This window comes from Bison bison, unplaced genomic scaffold (assembly GCF_000754665.1).
Source record: "Bison bison bison isolate TAMUID 2011002044 unplaced genomic scaffold, Bison_UMD1.0 scf7180017864043, whole genome shotgun sequence".
NCBI lineage: Eukaryota > Metazoa > Chordata > Mammalia > Artiodactyla > Bovidae > Bison > Bison bison.
This window is the reverse complement of record NW_011494615.1, coordinates 4,178,895-4,195,711: the sequence shown is the minus strand read 5'-3', so window position 1 is coordinate 4,195,711 and position 16,817 is coordinate 4,178,895. Positions and strand designations below refer to the sequence as shown.

Below are 16,817 nucleotides of genomic sequence, written 5' to 3'. Positions count from 1 at the left end.
ATTGTTTGTAAGGAGATTTCCTGGTTTTTGCACGTCGATGGTTGACTGGCACAGGCTCGTCTCAGGAACCCACATTCCTTGTGCAACAGTGGCTGAGTGATGGGCTCCAGTCTCCAGAATCACTCTTTTCTGTGCTTGATCCTTGACTTAATGACGACCAGCTGGAACCAGCAAGGGAAGTAGCAAAGTGGTCATGCCCTCTGCCCGAGCTTCTTCCCCCGCTGGGCACACACACATCAGGATCCTGAGTCTTTCAGTGCCCAGAGGGGGGAGTATGGGATGGGACCAGGTGGGGACCACTGGGGTTCAAGCAGCCCCTTAGAACAATGGGGGACTGAACAGAACGTCTCTGTAGTTTTTGGTCCTGTAAGAGGTGAGGGGTGGCAGATGCTCAGATTTCTCTTGAAGAGGGACTGGCAGGTGTGGGGTTGCAGGCCACACTTAGGGCCCTTGCCTGTGCGCCAGCTTTGGGATCTCCATCTCCCTGTTTTGTGGTCTAAACTTAAGGCAACCATCATTTTCTCTTAATGTGGAAAAACTCAAGTAATGCGAGCTGTCTATTCCAGGTAGGGGATCATGTGGTGGTGAAGTGCAAGGGAAGTATTTTGGAGTTTGACAGAACCTTTCAGATATCACCCAGCCTGGCCTCTTTGTCTTTACTGATGCCCAGAGATGTGGGGTGGCTTGCTCAGGCCCAGTTTTCATTACATGCTGCACAAGGAGGAGGCCAAGCAGTGTAGTGGCTAAGAGCACAAGACTCTGGGCCCAGAGCCCCAGTCCTGGCTCTGCCGCTCACGAATGCCATGATTTCAGATGAGTGACAGCCTCGTGTGCTTAACCTACCTCATGAGGCTGTGGAGAGGATTAAGTTAAAGCTCACAAGTTCTTAGAGCAATGGCTGGCATACGCAGATTAGGCAGACAGATAGGAGGGTAGGTAGGTAGGTAGTAAGGACTACAGTTGACCCTCTGCACCCAGGGCTGCGAGGGGCCAGCTGTGCTGTGCCATTTTATAGACGGGACTTGAGCACCTTCTGTTGGTGGTATCTGCATGGGTTCTGGAACCAGTCTCTCATGGATACTGAGGGAAGATTGTATGTACTAAGCACATATATGCTAATATAACATATCTGCTAATGGAAAGACCGATAACTAAAGCTGAAGCTCCAGTACTTTGGCCACCTGATGTGAAGAGCCAACTCATTGGAAAAGACCCTGATGCTGGGAAAGATAGAGGGCAGAGGAGAAGAGGGAAACAGAGGATGAGATGGTTGGATGGCATCACTGGCTCATGGACATGAGTTTGAGCAAACTCTGCGAGGTAGTGAAGGACAGGAAAGCCTGGCCTGCTGGAGGGTTACAAAGAGGCGGACATGACTGAATGACTGAACAACAGCTACAACAGTTTGCTAATATGCTATCTGCCAAGCAAGCATTTGTTAATTACTGTAGGATGACTAATTTTTCTACCAGGGATAGAGTCCACGCAGTTTTATTAAGTACCGAATACCTTTTATGCCCTGTGCTAAGTACCTGATGGATAAAACCCAAGAAGTTCCCCATCTATAGGGGAAAACAGAGTTGGGACATGATGTCTCCAAAGTGGCAGAGCTGAGTGAGGAGACTATTCTGTGCCCGTGTAGATGGCTAGGGACCTCTCTCCAAGGGCCCAGGCTGCATCCACGTTCAAGGTTGCATTAAGGCAGGATTATTTCATTTTGCAACTAAAAAGACAGAGCCCTGCCTAGAGTTGGCAGCCTGTTGGGGCCCATGGAAAAGAGGAATGGTGGGTGCTGGGCAGGGCAGAAGAGTGGAAAGACCCAAGGGTGGGGCTGGGCGTGGCCCCATCTCCCAGGCTTCTGCCTCTGTGGCCTCACACTCTAGGGGGACCCTGGATGGGAATGGACGTGGTAATGCCTCCATTGCATTTACCTCTGAGGGTTATTGTGGGAAGCCCCTGCGAAAATGCAGGGGGAAGTGTTCAGAAAGACTGCACACTGTTCTCTAATCATGGCCCGACTGTGGGTCTCGGTGAGGGTCAGCCGTGTTCTCTCCAGAAGGTCAGAAGGCTGATTTAATTTGGAGAGCTTCTAAGAACGTGGGCACCTGTCTACAATGTCTCAAACATTTTAATTCTTAAAAAGTTGGTCTTTGGTTTGGCACAGATTCGTTTTTCTCCTGGCTCTTCAGGTGCTTCCTGTTTCTCATTAGGTGGGAAATGCTATCAGAATATTCTGTTTGGAACCAGGAAATGTAGAGAGAATTGGAAACAAAAATGAATTTAGGACGCAAAAAATGTGGATGGAGCGTATCCCTAAGTCAAACCGTTCATTTGGTATGAGAACATCATTACTACCATATGGGGTTTGGTTTTATCAACATGTGTGAGAAAATGAGAAGTTTAGTGGGATGACAGACAGGGACAACTCTTTGTAAATTACAGGCCACACACGAAAACATTAGTGTTAACTGAGTCATGGGATTTTAGTACTCGCCAGAGTGAAGTCGGTGCATTGATAAAATCAAGTGCAGGGATTTCTTTCATCCTTTGCCCTCGAGTCCATGGAGGCAAGAAGCCAGAGCTTGGCAGGAGAGGTGTGTAAACAAGTTATCATTTTATTCTCACTGATATGAAATAATCTGGGAGCAGCTCACCTAAATTAACAAAACATATTCCAAGTCAAACACTGATGAATGCAGTTGGGTACCACTGTATATTAGATCTAGTTTCAGAATCTGACTTTACCACTCACTCATTCCTACGACTGAACCCATAGCTCCTACTTTCTGATTGGGTGACTTTGGGTAGACGACGCCACCCCCCGCCCTCCCTGAACCTCAGTGTCCTCCTCTGTAAAATGGAGAGATTAATCCCTATTACTAACACACACACACACACACGTGCGCGCGCACACACACACACACACACAAGAGGTATTTGGGATTTCCCTGGCAGTCCAGTGGTTAGAACTCTGCTTTCTCTGTGGTTATCTGGTCTGGTAATTAAGATCCCACAAGCTGCACGGTGTGGCCAAAAAAAAATAAAAAAGAGATATTTGAAGTATATAATATGCCTAACAAGGCTATGGTTTTTCCAGTAGTCATGTATGGATGTGAGAGTTGGACTATAAAGAAAGCTGAGCACAGAAGAATTGATGCTTTTGAACTGTGGTGTTGAAGAAGACTCTTGAGACTACCTTGGACTGCAAGGAGATGCAATCAGTCTATTCTAAAGGAGATCAGTCCTGGGTGTTCATTGGAAGGACTGATGGATGTTGAAGCTGAAACTCCAATATTTTGGCCACCTGATGCAAAGAGCTGACTCATTTGAAAAGACCCTGATGTTGGGAAAGATTGAAGGCAGGAGGAGAAGGGGACGACAGAGGATGAGATGGTTAGATGGCATCACCAACTCAATGCACATGAGTTTGGGTAAACTCCGGGAGTTGGTGATGGACAGGGGGGCCTGGCGTGCTGCGGTTCATGGGGTCGCAAAGAGTCGGACACGACTGAGCGACTGAACTGAACTGAACACAGTTTTTAGCTCACAGTGATCATTCAGTAAAAGGGAATTTTCTAATTAACTTTTTAAGTACTATTTTTGTCTCCTTTCGTCTTCACAGAAGATATCCAGCGACCCTGCTTTAATGAATAATGGAGGGTAGAAAGCTGGGTATTGCTAAAAAGATTTTAGGATTCCTTGAAAATATTATATTTTAAAAAATATCTTTGAAAATCCTATTTGCAAAATTTATTTGCTTGGTAAGCGCTCCTCTTTTATGTAGAGGATGTAAAATTTAAATTACGCCATATTTAAATGTTCTCAAGTTTGGAATGATTGGGGTCTTAATCTGTCTAATTTTACTGTCCCTTAAAATGGTCCCATGGATTCCCAAGATTTCTGTACCATTTTCTTTGTATCAGGGGGTGGCCAGGCCTTTAATTCCTAATTTCTTCTGCATCTCTCACGACAGAGATCATTTCTAGAGAAGGAAATAAATAGATCCCCTATTTAGATGCGAAGATTCTTCTAATGTTGTGGCCTGTGGCTCCACAGGGGATACAAATCAATCAAGGTCCATTTACAAATGAAAAGCAGTTGAGGTTTTGTTTTGTTGTGTTTTTGTTTTGAGGAGAACCATAAAAGGCTAAGTTAATCCATTTAAAAATTCAAGAACAAGACCCATAAATTTTTATTAAATAAAGAGCTCTACATTTACATAGGATTTTATGGTTTCCAAAGAGCTTTAATAAACATTATCTCATTTAAGTAAATACAGCAAATTAAAAAAAAGCACATGCAGTCCCATATTAAGGGCCGTTAATGCAGAGAAGGACCCTTCGAGGGGAAGCTGGAGGGTGACCAGAGGGGACAGCTAGAGCCAGACGAGGGGCTAGATCTCTTGCAGTGACTCTTGGGCTCAAAGAGCCCCATCAAGCTTTTCCTTTTGTGTGAAGAATTCTTATTTTGGGCACAAAAATATTCTACACTTCAAACATGTTTCCATACATTGTGTGGAATTGTTGACCACTTAAACTCTGTCATCTAAACGTTTCCTTATAGATATTCAAATGTTATGAATCTCCTCTTCTAATATTGCTTATCTATGTGATGGATATCTTCAGCTTTATTCCTTTTAGAGACACTGACAGATTGAGAGTTACCAAATATTTTTCAAGCAGACGCTTTCTGGGTTCCAGGTATTCTGCTTGGTACTTAACATTTATGATTTTACTGGATAATCACATCATAGGGGAGTAACTATTCTTATGTCCATTGTACAGACAAGAAAACTGAGGCTTTTTAGTTTCTTCCCTTAAAGATTACTACAAAACATTGAGTATAGTTCCTTGTTTGTATAGTAGGTCCTTGTTGCTTCTTATCTATTTTATGTATGGTATATGTGTATATATATATATGTATGTATAATAAGTAGTGAAAGTGAAAGTGAAGTCGCTCAGTCGTGTCCGACTCTTAGCGACCCCGTGGATTGCAGCCTAACAGGCTCTTCCGTCCATGGGATTTTCCAAGCAAGAGTGCTGGAGTGGGGTGCCATCGCCTTTTCCGATAATAAGTAATATGTATGTGTTAATACTAAACTCCTAATTTAGGCTTCCCCCCTTCCCCTTAGGTAGCTGTAGTTTGGTTTCTATGTCTGTAAGTCTATTTCTGTATTTCTGTTTTGTGCGTGCTTAGTTGCTTCAGTTCAGTTCAGTTGCTCAGTCGTGTCCAACTCTTTGTGACCCCATGGACTGTGGCACACCAGGCTTCCCTGTTCCGGAGTTTACCCAAACTCATGTCGATTGAGTTGGTGATGCCATCCAACTGTCTCATCCTCTGTCATCCCCTTCTCCTCCCACCTTCAGTCTTTCCTGGCATCAGGGTCTTTTCAAATGAGTCAGCTCCTCGCATCAGGTGGCCAAAGTATTGGCGTTTCAGCTGCAACATCAGTCCTTCCAATGAATATTTAGGACTGATCTCCGTTAGGATGGTCTGGTTGGATCTCCTTGCAGTCCAAGGGACTCTCAAGAGTCTTCTCCAACATCACAGTTCAAAAACATCAATTTTTCGGCTCTCAGCTTTCTTTATAGTTCAACTCTCACATCCATACATGACTACTGGAAAAACCATAGCTTTGACTAGATGGACCTTTGTTGGCAAAGTAATGTCTCTACTTTTGAATATGCTGTCTAGGTTGGTCATAACTTTCCTTCCAAGGAGCAAGCATCTTTTAATTTCATGGCTGCAGTCACCATCTGCAGTGATTTTGGAGCCCCTCCAAATAAAGTCTGTCGTTATTTCCATTGTTTCCCCATCTATTTGCCATAAAGTAATGGGACCAGATGCCATGATCTTAGTTTTATGAATGTTGAGTTTTAAGCCAACTTTTTCACTCTCCTCTTTCAATTTCATCAAGAGACTCTTTAGTTCTTCTTTGCTTTCTGCCATAAGGGTGGTATCATCTGTATATCTGAAGTTATTGATATTTCTCCTGGCAATCTTGATTCCAGCTTGTGCTTCATCCAGTCCAGCATTTCTCATGATGCACTCTGCATAAGTTAAATAAGCAGGGTGACAATATACAGCTTTGACGTACTCCTTTTCCTATTTGGAACCAGTCTGTTGTTCCATGTCCAGTTCTAACTGTTGCTTCCTGACCTGAATACAGATTTCTCAGGAGGCAGGTCTGGTGATCTGTTATTCCCATCACTTTAAGAATTTCCCACAGTTTGTTGTGATCCACACAGTCAAAGGCTTTAGCATAGGCAATAAAGTAGAAGTAGATGTTTTTCTGGAACTCTCTTGCTTTTTCCATGATCCAGTGGATGTTGGCAATTTGATCTCTGGTTCCTCTGGCTTTTCTAAATCCAGCTTTAACATCTGGAAGTTCATGGTTCACGTGCTGTTAAAGCCTGGCTTGGAGAATTTTGAGCATTCCTTTGCTAGCGTGTGAGATGAGTGCAATTGTGCAGTAGTTCGAGCATTCTTTGGCATTGCCTTTCTTTGGGATTGGAATGAAAACTGACCTTTTCAATCCTGTGGCCACTACTGAGTTTTCTAGATTCTCTGACATATTGAGTGTAGTACTTTCCACAGCATCATCTTTCAGGATTTGAAATAGCTCAACTGGAATTCCATTAACTCCACTAGCTTTATCTGTAGTGATGCTTCCTAAGGCCCACTTGACTTCACATTCCAGGATGTCTGGCTCTAGGTGAGTGATCATACCATCGTGGTGATCTGGGTCGTGAAGGTCTTTTTTGTACACTTCTTCTGTGTATTCTTGCCACCTCTTCTTCATATCTTCTGCTTCTGTTAGGTCCATACCAGTTCTGCCCTTTGTTGTGCCCATCTTTGCATGAAATGTTCCCTTGGCATCTCTAATTTTCATGAAGAGATCTCTAGTCTTTCCCATTCTGTTGTTTTCTTCTACTTCTTTGCATTTATCACTGAGGAAGGCTTTCTTATCTCTCCTTGCTATTCTTTGGAACTCTGCATTTAGATGGATATATCTTTCCTTTTCTCCTTTGCCTTTCGCTTCTCTTCTTTTCACTGCTATTTATAAGGCCTCCTCAGACAACCATTTTGCTTCTTTGCATTTCTTTTTCTTGGTCTTGATCACTGCTTCCTAGAATATCATGAACCTCTGTCCATAGTTTCAGGCACCCTGTCTATCAGATCTAATGCCTTGAAGCTATGTGTCACTTTCACTGTATAATCGTAAGGGATTTGGTTTAGGTCCTACTTGAATGGTCTAGTGGTTTTCCCTACTTTCTTCAATTTAAGTTTGAATTTGGCAATAAGGAGTTCATGATCTGAGCCACAGTCACCTCCTGGTTTTGTTTTTGCTGACTGTATAGAACTTCTCTATCTTTGGCTGCAAAGAATATATTCAACCTGATTTCGGTGTTGACCATCTGGTGATGTCTTAGTCATGCCCAACTCTCTGCGACCCTATGGACTGTATGGGTCCTGCTAGGCTTCTCTGTACGTATGTAGCCTGCTAGGCTTCTCTGACTGTGGCATTTTTCAGGCAAGAATACTGGGGTGGGTTGCATTTTGTCCTCCAGGGGATCTTCCCCACCCAGGTATCAGACCTGTGTCTCTAGCGTCTCCTTCATTGCAGGTGGATTCTTTTCCCACTGAGCCGTTGGGAAGCCCCATTTCTGTTTTGTGTATAAGTTCATTTGTATAATCAAATTGTTTTATTATCAGTTGGTTAGTATTCACTCAGAAATTGAGCAAAAATTTAGACATGAAGAGTGGAAAGCAGTTTTTTCCATCTGGTATTTTATTTCATGGCTAAGCTAAGAAACTATGGAAAGATAGCTTTTAAATTGATGTGTTAAAGAGACTTGCTTTAAGATGAAACTTTCTCGAATGGATAAAAGGAAGAGTTCAGTAGGAAGAATATATGTTACACTGTATAGTGCATCTTGATCTTTCAGTGGATTGGTTTTATCCCACCAGTGTTTTGGGAAGAGTGCAGGAAGCGACCCCACCCAGGCTAATTCTTGAATGAATTAAATTCATTAGTGTAAGCTCCATGCATCAAGTTGTGGGTTGTGAACGTTTGGAAACCAGTATTTTTTCCCTCTCTGAATTGCCTGCTGTTTAGACAGGGTTTAGTGAAACCAGCAGCTCAACCAAGGGAAAATACTACCATTTTTAGGCTGAAGGAGCCATACATCTTACTGAATCAAAGTGTATGACGCAGGCCACGTAATTCAGACCCACCCACATCAGAAAGAGCTTTCCAGCCGGTTCCCAGCTCCTCCGAGGGATGCCTAGGCCACCATGCCTTGCTTCCCTGATTGAGTTCCCCTCGTTTAACAGTCAGGTTTGTTATAGCATCTGTGCGCTGCTGTCCTGCCAAGCCCGATTCTCTCTTGCTGCTTCAAGGTGGACACACGTTTTGTTCTATAGCAGAGAGGAAGGAAACTGGCAGGTTGTGGTCCTCTCTGCCCGGCCACATCCTGAGGGCATTTGGAGACTTGAGTGGGTGGATACTGAGGGGCCCACTGCCTTTGTGTGTGCAGGGGCAGTTCTTCCTGGCCACGCAGGAGACTGGCGGTCCTGTCCCAGCCCTCCACCCTGTGCTTCCTGACCTATCCACAGAGCAAGGCTGTGTGACCTGGCTGTGTTGTGGTGGGGCAGCCCCTTGTCTCCACACCCACCCCTTCTCATAGAGGCTCTCCTGCTTCTCAGGTGTCGACAAGCAAAAGCAAGCTTTCTAGCATATAGGTATGATAGATTGCCCTACATATATATATATATACTTTTTTTTTTTTTAAGAAAGGCCTATGTTTTAGAACTGGTTTAGAAACTTCAACCTGCCCTTTATATATACATATATATATAATATATATAATATTTCAATGTATTAGGTAATATAAACAAGATATACAAAATATTAAAATATATATTTATGTATTATATATATGTTTTTATGTATTGTGTATTTGTATATATTTATATATATTATCAATTCAGTTCATTTGCTCAGTCATGTCTGACTCCTTGCGACCCCATGGACTGCAGCACGCCAGCCTTCCCTGTCCATCACCAACTCCCAGAATGTGCTCAAACTCATGTCCATTGAGTCGGTGATGCCATCCAAACACCTCATCCTCTCTTGTCCCCTTTTCTTCCTGCCTTCAATCTTTTCCAGCATCAGGGTCCTTTCTAATGAGTCAGCTCTTCATATCAGGTGGCCAGAGTAGTGGAGCTTCAGCTTTAGCATCAGCATCAGTCCTTCCAGTGAGTATTCAGGATTGATTTTCCTTTAGGATTGACTGGTTTGATCTCCTTGCAGTCCAAGGGACTCTCAGGAGTCTTCTCCAGCACCACAGTTCAAAAGCATCAATTCTTTGGTGCTCAGCTTTCTTTATGGCCCAACTCTCACATCTATATATGACTACTGGAAAAATCATAGCTTTGACTATATGGACTTTTGTCAGTAAAGTAACGTCTCTGCTATTTAATATGCTCTCTAGGTTGGTCATAGCTTTTCTTCCGAGGAGCAAGCATCTTTTAATATCATGGCTGCAGTCACCATCTGCAGTGGTTTTGAAGCCCAAGAAAATAAAGTCTCTCACTGTTTCAATTGTTTCCCCATCTATTTGCCATGAAGTGATGGAACTGGATGCCGTATCTTATTTTATATATATATATATATATTTTTTTTTTTTTTCTTGCAGAAGAAATCAGGTTAAAGTAACAGTAGTATCCTTAACTCATGGAAATAACACTCAAAAGAGTGGAAACAACTGGAGCATGCTGTGGCCCAGGACTCAGTGCCTCCTGGGAAGGCCCTGTAGCCCGAGCCCAGGCCTCAGGGGCCACCGCTGCACCCTGAGGCGCTAGTTTATCTGTTGTGTGGTCTTGCTCACTTGACAGATAATTTCTTAGAGCACTTCTTGCTGAATCAGGATTTTTGAATATCTGGTAGGTCAGCACAGTGTGGGTGTTTGATTTTTACTGAAAAGGGGCAGGCCAGGCACAGAACTTGACTTGGGGTTTGGGTGGCCGTGCTTGCACAATGGTAGCTAGTCTCAAGATTCAGTTGGTCAGGAATAACTTTGAAGTGTTGTGTAAGGGCTGCTCACGTCACTTCTTCACAGGAGTTTGACTTTTAGAAGAAGAGCACTTTGTCGCAGGAGTGCTGGGCGTGGCCATCCCATCTGTGTTCTCAGAGCTTTGAGGACTGTGCATGGAGGATCATGCCAAGGGGGTAGGCAGGGATTGAAGAGCTGGTTCTGAGTATTCTTTCCAGTTCCTCCTGCAGCCTGAGAGGGAGATGGTATTGCCTAAGGTAGAATCAACCAACCTAGGTTTGGAAAGCCCAGAAAAATCCATGCTGTGCATCCTTGACCTGCTCTAGTCATTCCCACCATCATCCTCAGGGCTCCGGGTCAGTGATGGCACCCATTGGAGAAGCAGGGTTCCTGGCACCCAGGACACAGCTCCTCTTCAAGCAAGGCTGGGGTGGAGGTCAGAGGGCAGGGCTGGGAGGTCAGAGGGCACAGAGGTCCAAGGTGAGCAGATTGGAGAGTTGAGGTACTCAGCGTCTGGAGGAATGTGCTGGGCCCTTTGCGTCTCTGCTCGGGGCCTTGTGTCGGCACAGACAACAGCGTCCACCCCTTTCCTTGGCAAAGCCTCACCTGCACACACCATACCTTGTACAGGGCTGTATTAGAGGCACTGAGATCAGTGAACTTGTCTTGGTGTTGAATAAACTATGTGATGAATACATTTTGAAGTGGAGAGAGGGGATCACTTTACCTGCAAGGTCACCTGGGCAGAGAAGCTTGAGGAGGGGTTTTGGAAGGTTCTGGAAAGCTATGAAATGTGAAATGTCAGCTACACATCCCAGTGGAGCCTTGCTAGATTGGAGTTGCCACAATTGCCTGCTGAAGAGTGTGGTGCAGTAGGGAGGGGCCCTGAAGTGTGGAAGCATAGGACTGGATCCTGTTCCAGGTTGAAGGGGTTAACCAGAGTACAGACATTTCTGGACAGTCAGAACATGGCCTGTCCTCTCATCAGGAGTCTTGGGTACCAGTCAGGAGCCCCATGTGGTTGATTCCTTGCTCTAGAGCATCCCAAGGAGGCAGGTATAGACCCTGGGGTTTTAGGACCATCGGAGCCTGTGTGATGGTGCCTGCTGCCTGTGTGTCTCTGGTCCACAGACCTTGGAAGAGGCTGTCCCAGCTCAGGGAGCCGGGCTGGCCTCTGAATGATGCCAAGATACTGGCTGAGGCAAGGGTGCTGGTCAAAGGGCTTCCCCTGCTGGCCTTTGGTCTGGGGTGGGGTTGGGACCTTCCCAGATCCCAGAATGGTTGTGGTCTACCTCAGGAACCCTGGGGTCTGCTCCTGGCTCAGAGCTCACCAGCGGAGTTTGGGGATGTAGAGAAAGACAAGTTTTTCCGTCTGTTTTTGGAGCCCCTGTCACAAAAGAGACCTTGAGACTTCTTTCTTTAAAGCATGAAAGATTCCTACATAATTCCTACTCATGTGCTAAATTTATGAGGCTGAACTCCTGTGTCCTGCACCGGAGTTTCCTTCGGCTCATGTGAATTTCCTTTGTATGTTTCATTTGTCCAAGACTTAGGATTGGGTGTTTAACCCTAGAGTCGGTGGGTGGATGTGCTTTTTGCCAGACCTTCCACATTTAATATGACTGTTTGTTCCAGTTGGGGCATTCCGATCCTTCTTGCCATTGTGCTATTTGATATAAGATTTATTATTAATTTCTGTGATTTCTTGCCATCATACAGTTTGATGCAGGATCTGTTTATGACTTTGCATCAAGCCTTGCTCCCGGCCCTGGGTGCAAGATGTTGCTGAGAAGTTGCATTGCATCGTCACTGGGTTGCTTTCTGTCAGGGCTGTGAGTTCTCTTTGTAATAACAGGACAAGGCAGAAGGAACTGATTTAGCCCTCGCCTGGAAGAGGAGTAACTCCATTGACATTCCGTTGTAATTTAGCAGTTGGTTAATGGCCACTTACTGGAAAATGTTACCAGGCTCTGCGGTGAGTGTTGTTAGAAACTGAATTACTCTGTGTATTTCCCCTGAGCCCGTCCCCCGCTTCTCTTCCAGGACACACTCTGGGCCGCAGGAAGTGGCACTGTGTTGCAATCACAGCCTCATTGTTCCTTTGTATTATTTACTTTGTGTTTCAGAATGAACTATATTGCTTTTAATGGAAGCAGAGACTTGTCAGGAGCCTGGGGAGGCAGGGAGTGACATGGGGAAGGGGGTCACTGGGTTGTTTTACAGGGTAGCTTAGACCTGAAGGTACCCGGGGGCCGCCCTGAGTCTATGTCCAGCCAAGTCAGTTTCACAGGTAATTAATCACTTAAGCTGGACATCATTCCATTTCCATGTCTTTACCCCTGTCATTATTTCAAATGGCTAGTCACCTTCTGGGTTTGGTATAACCACTCACTTTGCAAAACCTTTGATCAGTCACAGAGGTGAAAGAATGAGGGATTTCCCAGTCTGCCACACTTGGGTAGAATCTGGCTTTGCCATTTACTAGCTGTGTGCCCTCGGAGGAGTCACTTAACCGCTCTGAGCCTCTGGGGCTTTCACTTGTTTACAAATGGCCCTATGCGTTCCCAGGGATGAGGGATTGATGAAATGATATGTGAGTACAGCTGGTACAGTGCCCAGAACCTGCTAAACTTAAAATGCCAAGGGAAATATGAAACAGTAGCAACAGAGTTCCCGTTTGTTGGGTTGGAGTATTGGGAGTTGAGGAAATGGCAGAGGAAGAGAACCCATTCGTGTGTTTTCTTCTGGCCTGGAGAGGTCTCCCCTTTTCCTTCCACACGAGGAGTTCAGAGTGATGCTGTCACCGTGCGCTGGGGCCGGTCCAGCAGGATGCCCTCTTCCTGCAGCGCCTGGGCTCTGAGGGCGGGAAGGCGTGTTGCCTCCAGCTGGAAGTGGTGTCTTTTTGGGAGGCTTCGTTGTCTCCCAGGGGACTCCACACTGCGATGGCCACATCATTCTGTTTCTGGGTCATGTTTTCAGCTCTTCCTTCCTCCTGGGGCTCCCCATCCTTTCTGGGCTGAATGAAGTAATTGTCACCAGCCTCCCACTTAATTACGGTGGCTGCCACTCCTCCTTTCCCACATACAAAGGAAGTCCGTCGGGGCACTTGGCAGCCTCACTACCTGATGGCCCCGGAGCCTGGATTTTTGAGGTCTGGTGGATTCCTGAGACTTTCCTTCTGTGCCCCAGTCTGCACGGCGTCCCTAGGCCCTGCCCACAGCCGCACGCGGGGCCGTGGCCAGCGCGCCGGGCTGCTCCACACACGCCTGGCACACACTGACGAGGCTGTGGTCTGCTTCTCTCCCTCCCCGCCCCTCTAGAGTACAAGAAGAAGTACGGAGAGGAGCACGGCTCCTGCCAGGCCGGGATAGCGGGCTTCTTCACCGAGGTGGGTATTGCTGTTTGGGCCGCTCTTCTCTCACGGGTGTTCATTTCTTGGCTAATGGGGGTTTCAGGGGCCCTTTGAGGTGGGTCTTCTGATCCCCCTGCGCCCCCTGGTCCCATCCTTGATCTCTGTGTGAATTCTGGTCCTCACATCCAGGGAAGGATGTTGCCACTGGTGGGGGCACCTCCTGGCCAGAGGCCACGGGGCAGAGGGGGTGAGCCGGCCCATTTGGACCCCCGTTCGGACGGTTTCTCCAGGAGTCAGTTTGACTCTGAGACCTATGGAAGGAATTGATTCAAGGGGGTGGGAGAGAGACAACGCCCAGTTAAGTTTATGTCTTCTTGCCAGCAGATGTGAGGCTACATTAAGCATCCAGACATCACCTCCTAGCAATCCTTCTCCTTAGAGGAGAGACTCAGTTTTTCTGCACAGCCCCAACCACCCCCTTTCCCAGTTTCTGAAGGACCATGACTTCGGATTCTTATGATCTGTTCTGTCGGACCATGACCTTTGGCTGGTGGCCCCTGTTTAGGGGACTATTTTCTCATGTGATTCTCACCCACTGTCCGTCTACTCTTCACATCAGCTCCTCATTTCTCGTTTTTATGGTGGTCTGCCACGGGAAAAGTTCTATGCCAGGCTCTGTAAGTGGCCCCATCATCCAGCTAGCTGCTCAGGCCAAAAAAAAATGTACTTTTTACTTTACTTCTAATCATACACAATCTTATTGTTTTAACCTCCAGAGTACATCCCAGATATGACAGCTTTAATCACCACTGTCATCACCCTTCAGAAGAGCCATGGTCATTGGCTGGAGATACACTGGCCCCGAATTTGTCTCCTTGTATCCATGCTTTTTTTTTTTTTGGTAGTAAAATACACATCACAGCTTCCCAGATAGCGCTAGTGGTAAAGAACCTGCCTGCCAACACAGGAGATATTAGAGATGCGGGTTTGATCCCTGGGTTGGGAAGATCTCCTGGAGGAGGGCAAGGCAACCCACTCCAGTATTCTTGCCTGGAGAATCCTATGGACAGAGGAGCCTGGTGGGCTACAGTGGGGTCACAAAGAGTCGGACTCAGCTGAAGAGACTTAACACACACATGGTTCCTTTACAGACAGTGAACATTCATCTTTGGTCAGATCTAACAATCTTTTTCTTTCTGGATTCTAGACCTCTCTGTTAGGAAGGTCATCCCCATCTTAAGAGTGTGAAATGGTCACCTATAGTTTGTTATGCCACTTTTATAGATTAAAAAATATATCTTTAATCCATCTTGGATTTATGTTTGCAAATATTATATGAGGGAAATGAACATTGTTTTCTTAAGTGTGTGGTTGGTTGTTCTGATACTGGTTTGTTAAATAGTTTCTTTATCCTCGTTGGTTTGAAATACCATCCTGCTGTAGGCCAAGGTCACCGTCTTCCATCTCAGTGAGCATTTAGGTGGTGCAATTTCTGTGGCTGTTATTCCTCCAGTGAGATCTAGTGAGAACGACTCAACCCAGTCGGCAACAGGGAACCGCTGTAAGTTTGCAAGCAGGTGACAGACACGGTAGTGGCCGTGCTGTAAGAAAGGCTGTTTGGGCAGGTCTTGTGCCCAGGAGTCTGGAAGTGGGGCAGCCTGGAGGGAGGCCAGGTTGAAGGCTGTGATGTGGTCCTGCCACAAAATGACAGGGCAGCTTGGGGAGGGGGATGCTTCAGGAATCAAAAGGATGACAGCAGTCAGAGAATGTGAAGGCAGCGTCAGTGGGCTGGGCAAGCAGAGGACTGTGGGGTGGAGGAGGGAGGTTTTATGCCAGGATTCTGGGGAATGGTGGTACCAGTGGAAAGAGGGCTGCCCCAGAAAGAACCCACTGGAAGAGGCAAACCACGGGGTCTGCCTTAGACATGTGCCATGTGAGGTAATGGCATGGGATGGCCACACGAATGTTTTTAGAACGTAGCCTCAATGTGACCAATCCTAGTATGTTTCTGAGGGGACTAGATACGCTTCCCTGGTGGCTCAGATGATAAAGAATCTTCCTGCAGTGCAGGAGACCTGGGTTTGATCCCTGGATTGGGATGACCCCCTGGAGGAGGGCATGGCAACCCACTCCAGGATTCTTGCCTGGGGAATTCCACAGACACAGGAACCTGGTGGGCTACAGTCCATGGAGTGACAAAGACTCAGACACAATTGAATGACTAAGCACAGCACACAGGTGTGCTTAGCATGGGTCTGGGGTTGGGGGGCTCTGTGTGTATGTGTGTATGTGTGTAGAATACCTCCTTTAGACAGTGGGAAGAGAAAGTCAAGTCATTGCAGAAATGAGAATTCATCAGAGATGGTGGTGGGGAGCTAGGGGGGAGGAGGAGTCCTGGGGAGCAAGTATCTCCAGCTGGAGAGTCAAGAAGGATGAGGACACTGGGGCTGGGGGGTGAAGAGGAGGAAGTTCAGGGGTGCAGAGGGTAAGCAGGGGGCCGTGCCAGCCCGGGTTCCCAGAGGAACCAGAGGACCTGTTGGGATCCCAGGCCCTGGGCTCCAGAGCCCAAGGGAAGCGTGGTTGGGGAGCAGTGGCGCTGGTGTGTGGAGCGCTGCAGGTGGGCAGGGTCTGGAGGGCTCAGTCCTGACCTGGCCACGCCATCTCTAGCCACAGGGGCCCTTGGCCTTTGGTTCAGTTCCCAGGCTTTTGCACTCCCTAAACAGGAGGTCTTTGAACTCGCGGACTCTCTTGTTTCTGGAACTTCGGCTGTTGGAGGCCAGGCAGGAAATGCGGTTGAAGGGGTCAGGCAGCCCTGCACCCCTCTCCTGCCCTCCCGCTGACCTTGTCACTTGGGTTTGCCTTCACTGGGAGCTGGGCCTTCCCTGCACAGGATGGGCAGCTGCCTCCCAAGCTGGATGTTCTTCCGTGGCCTTCCGGTCATGGCCCTGTTGTCCCAAACTTCTTGGGCCCAAGGCGACTGCTTGTCTTGAAGATCAGTGACCCTGGTTATCAAAGCTGTTTGAGCTGTGGACACATAAATTTTAGCCCAGCGTTGAGGACAAGAAGAGAACTTTCAGGAACATGTTTATTTTTGCAGCCTAGGATAACAGAGATAGATACTTCTAAGCAGTGTGAGAAGACAGCCCAGCCCCGCCAGCGTTGGGACACCACCATGAGAACCTGGGGACATTTGGGTAGAAATTAGTTCGACATAGACTTTTGTCACAGATCCTGAGGACTCTTTTGCCTCCCTGCCTGTGCCGATCTGCAGGGCACCGAGAAATGCCCGCAGCTTAAATCTTGGGTAGCTCCAGGTACCTGGGAAGTTCTGCCCTTTGTGGAAAGGCCCGTGCTGATTATTGATGGGATTTTGGCAGGGGTGACCTTGGACTTTTGGAGGAGCGCAT

The 16,817-nt window shown here is 46.7% G+C and overlaps 1 protein-coding gene across 1 annotated transcript in view; it reads left to right on the top strand.

Moving 5' to 3' along the window:
• Positions 1-16,817, top strand: part of ITGA9 (integrin, alpha 9) — a 369,261-nt gene that overhangs the window by 35,052 nt on the left and 317,392 nt on the right. The window contains exon 5 of the mRNA XM_010835514.1: positions 13,379-13,446. Within this exon, the coding sequence (XP_010833816.1) occupies positions 13,379-13,446 (68 nt within the window). The remainder of the gene's footprint in view (positions 1-13,378; positions 13,447-16,817) is intronic.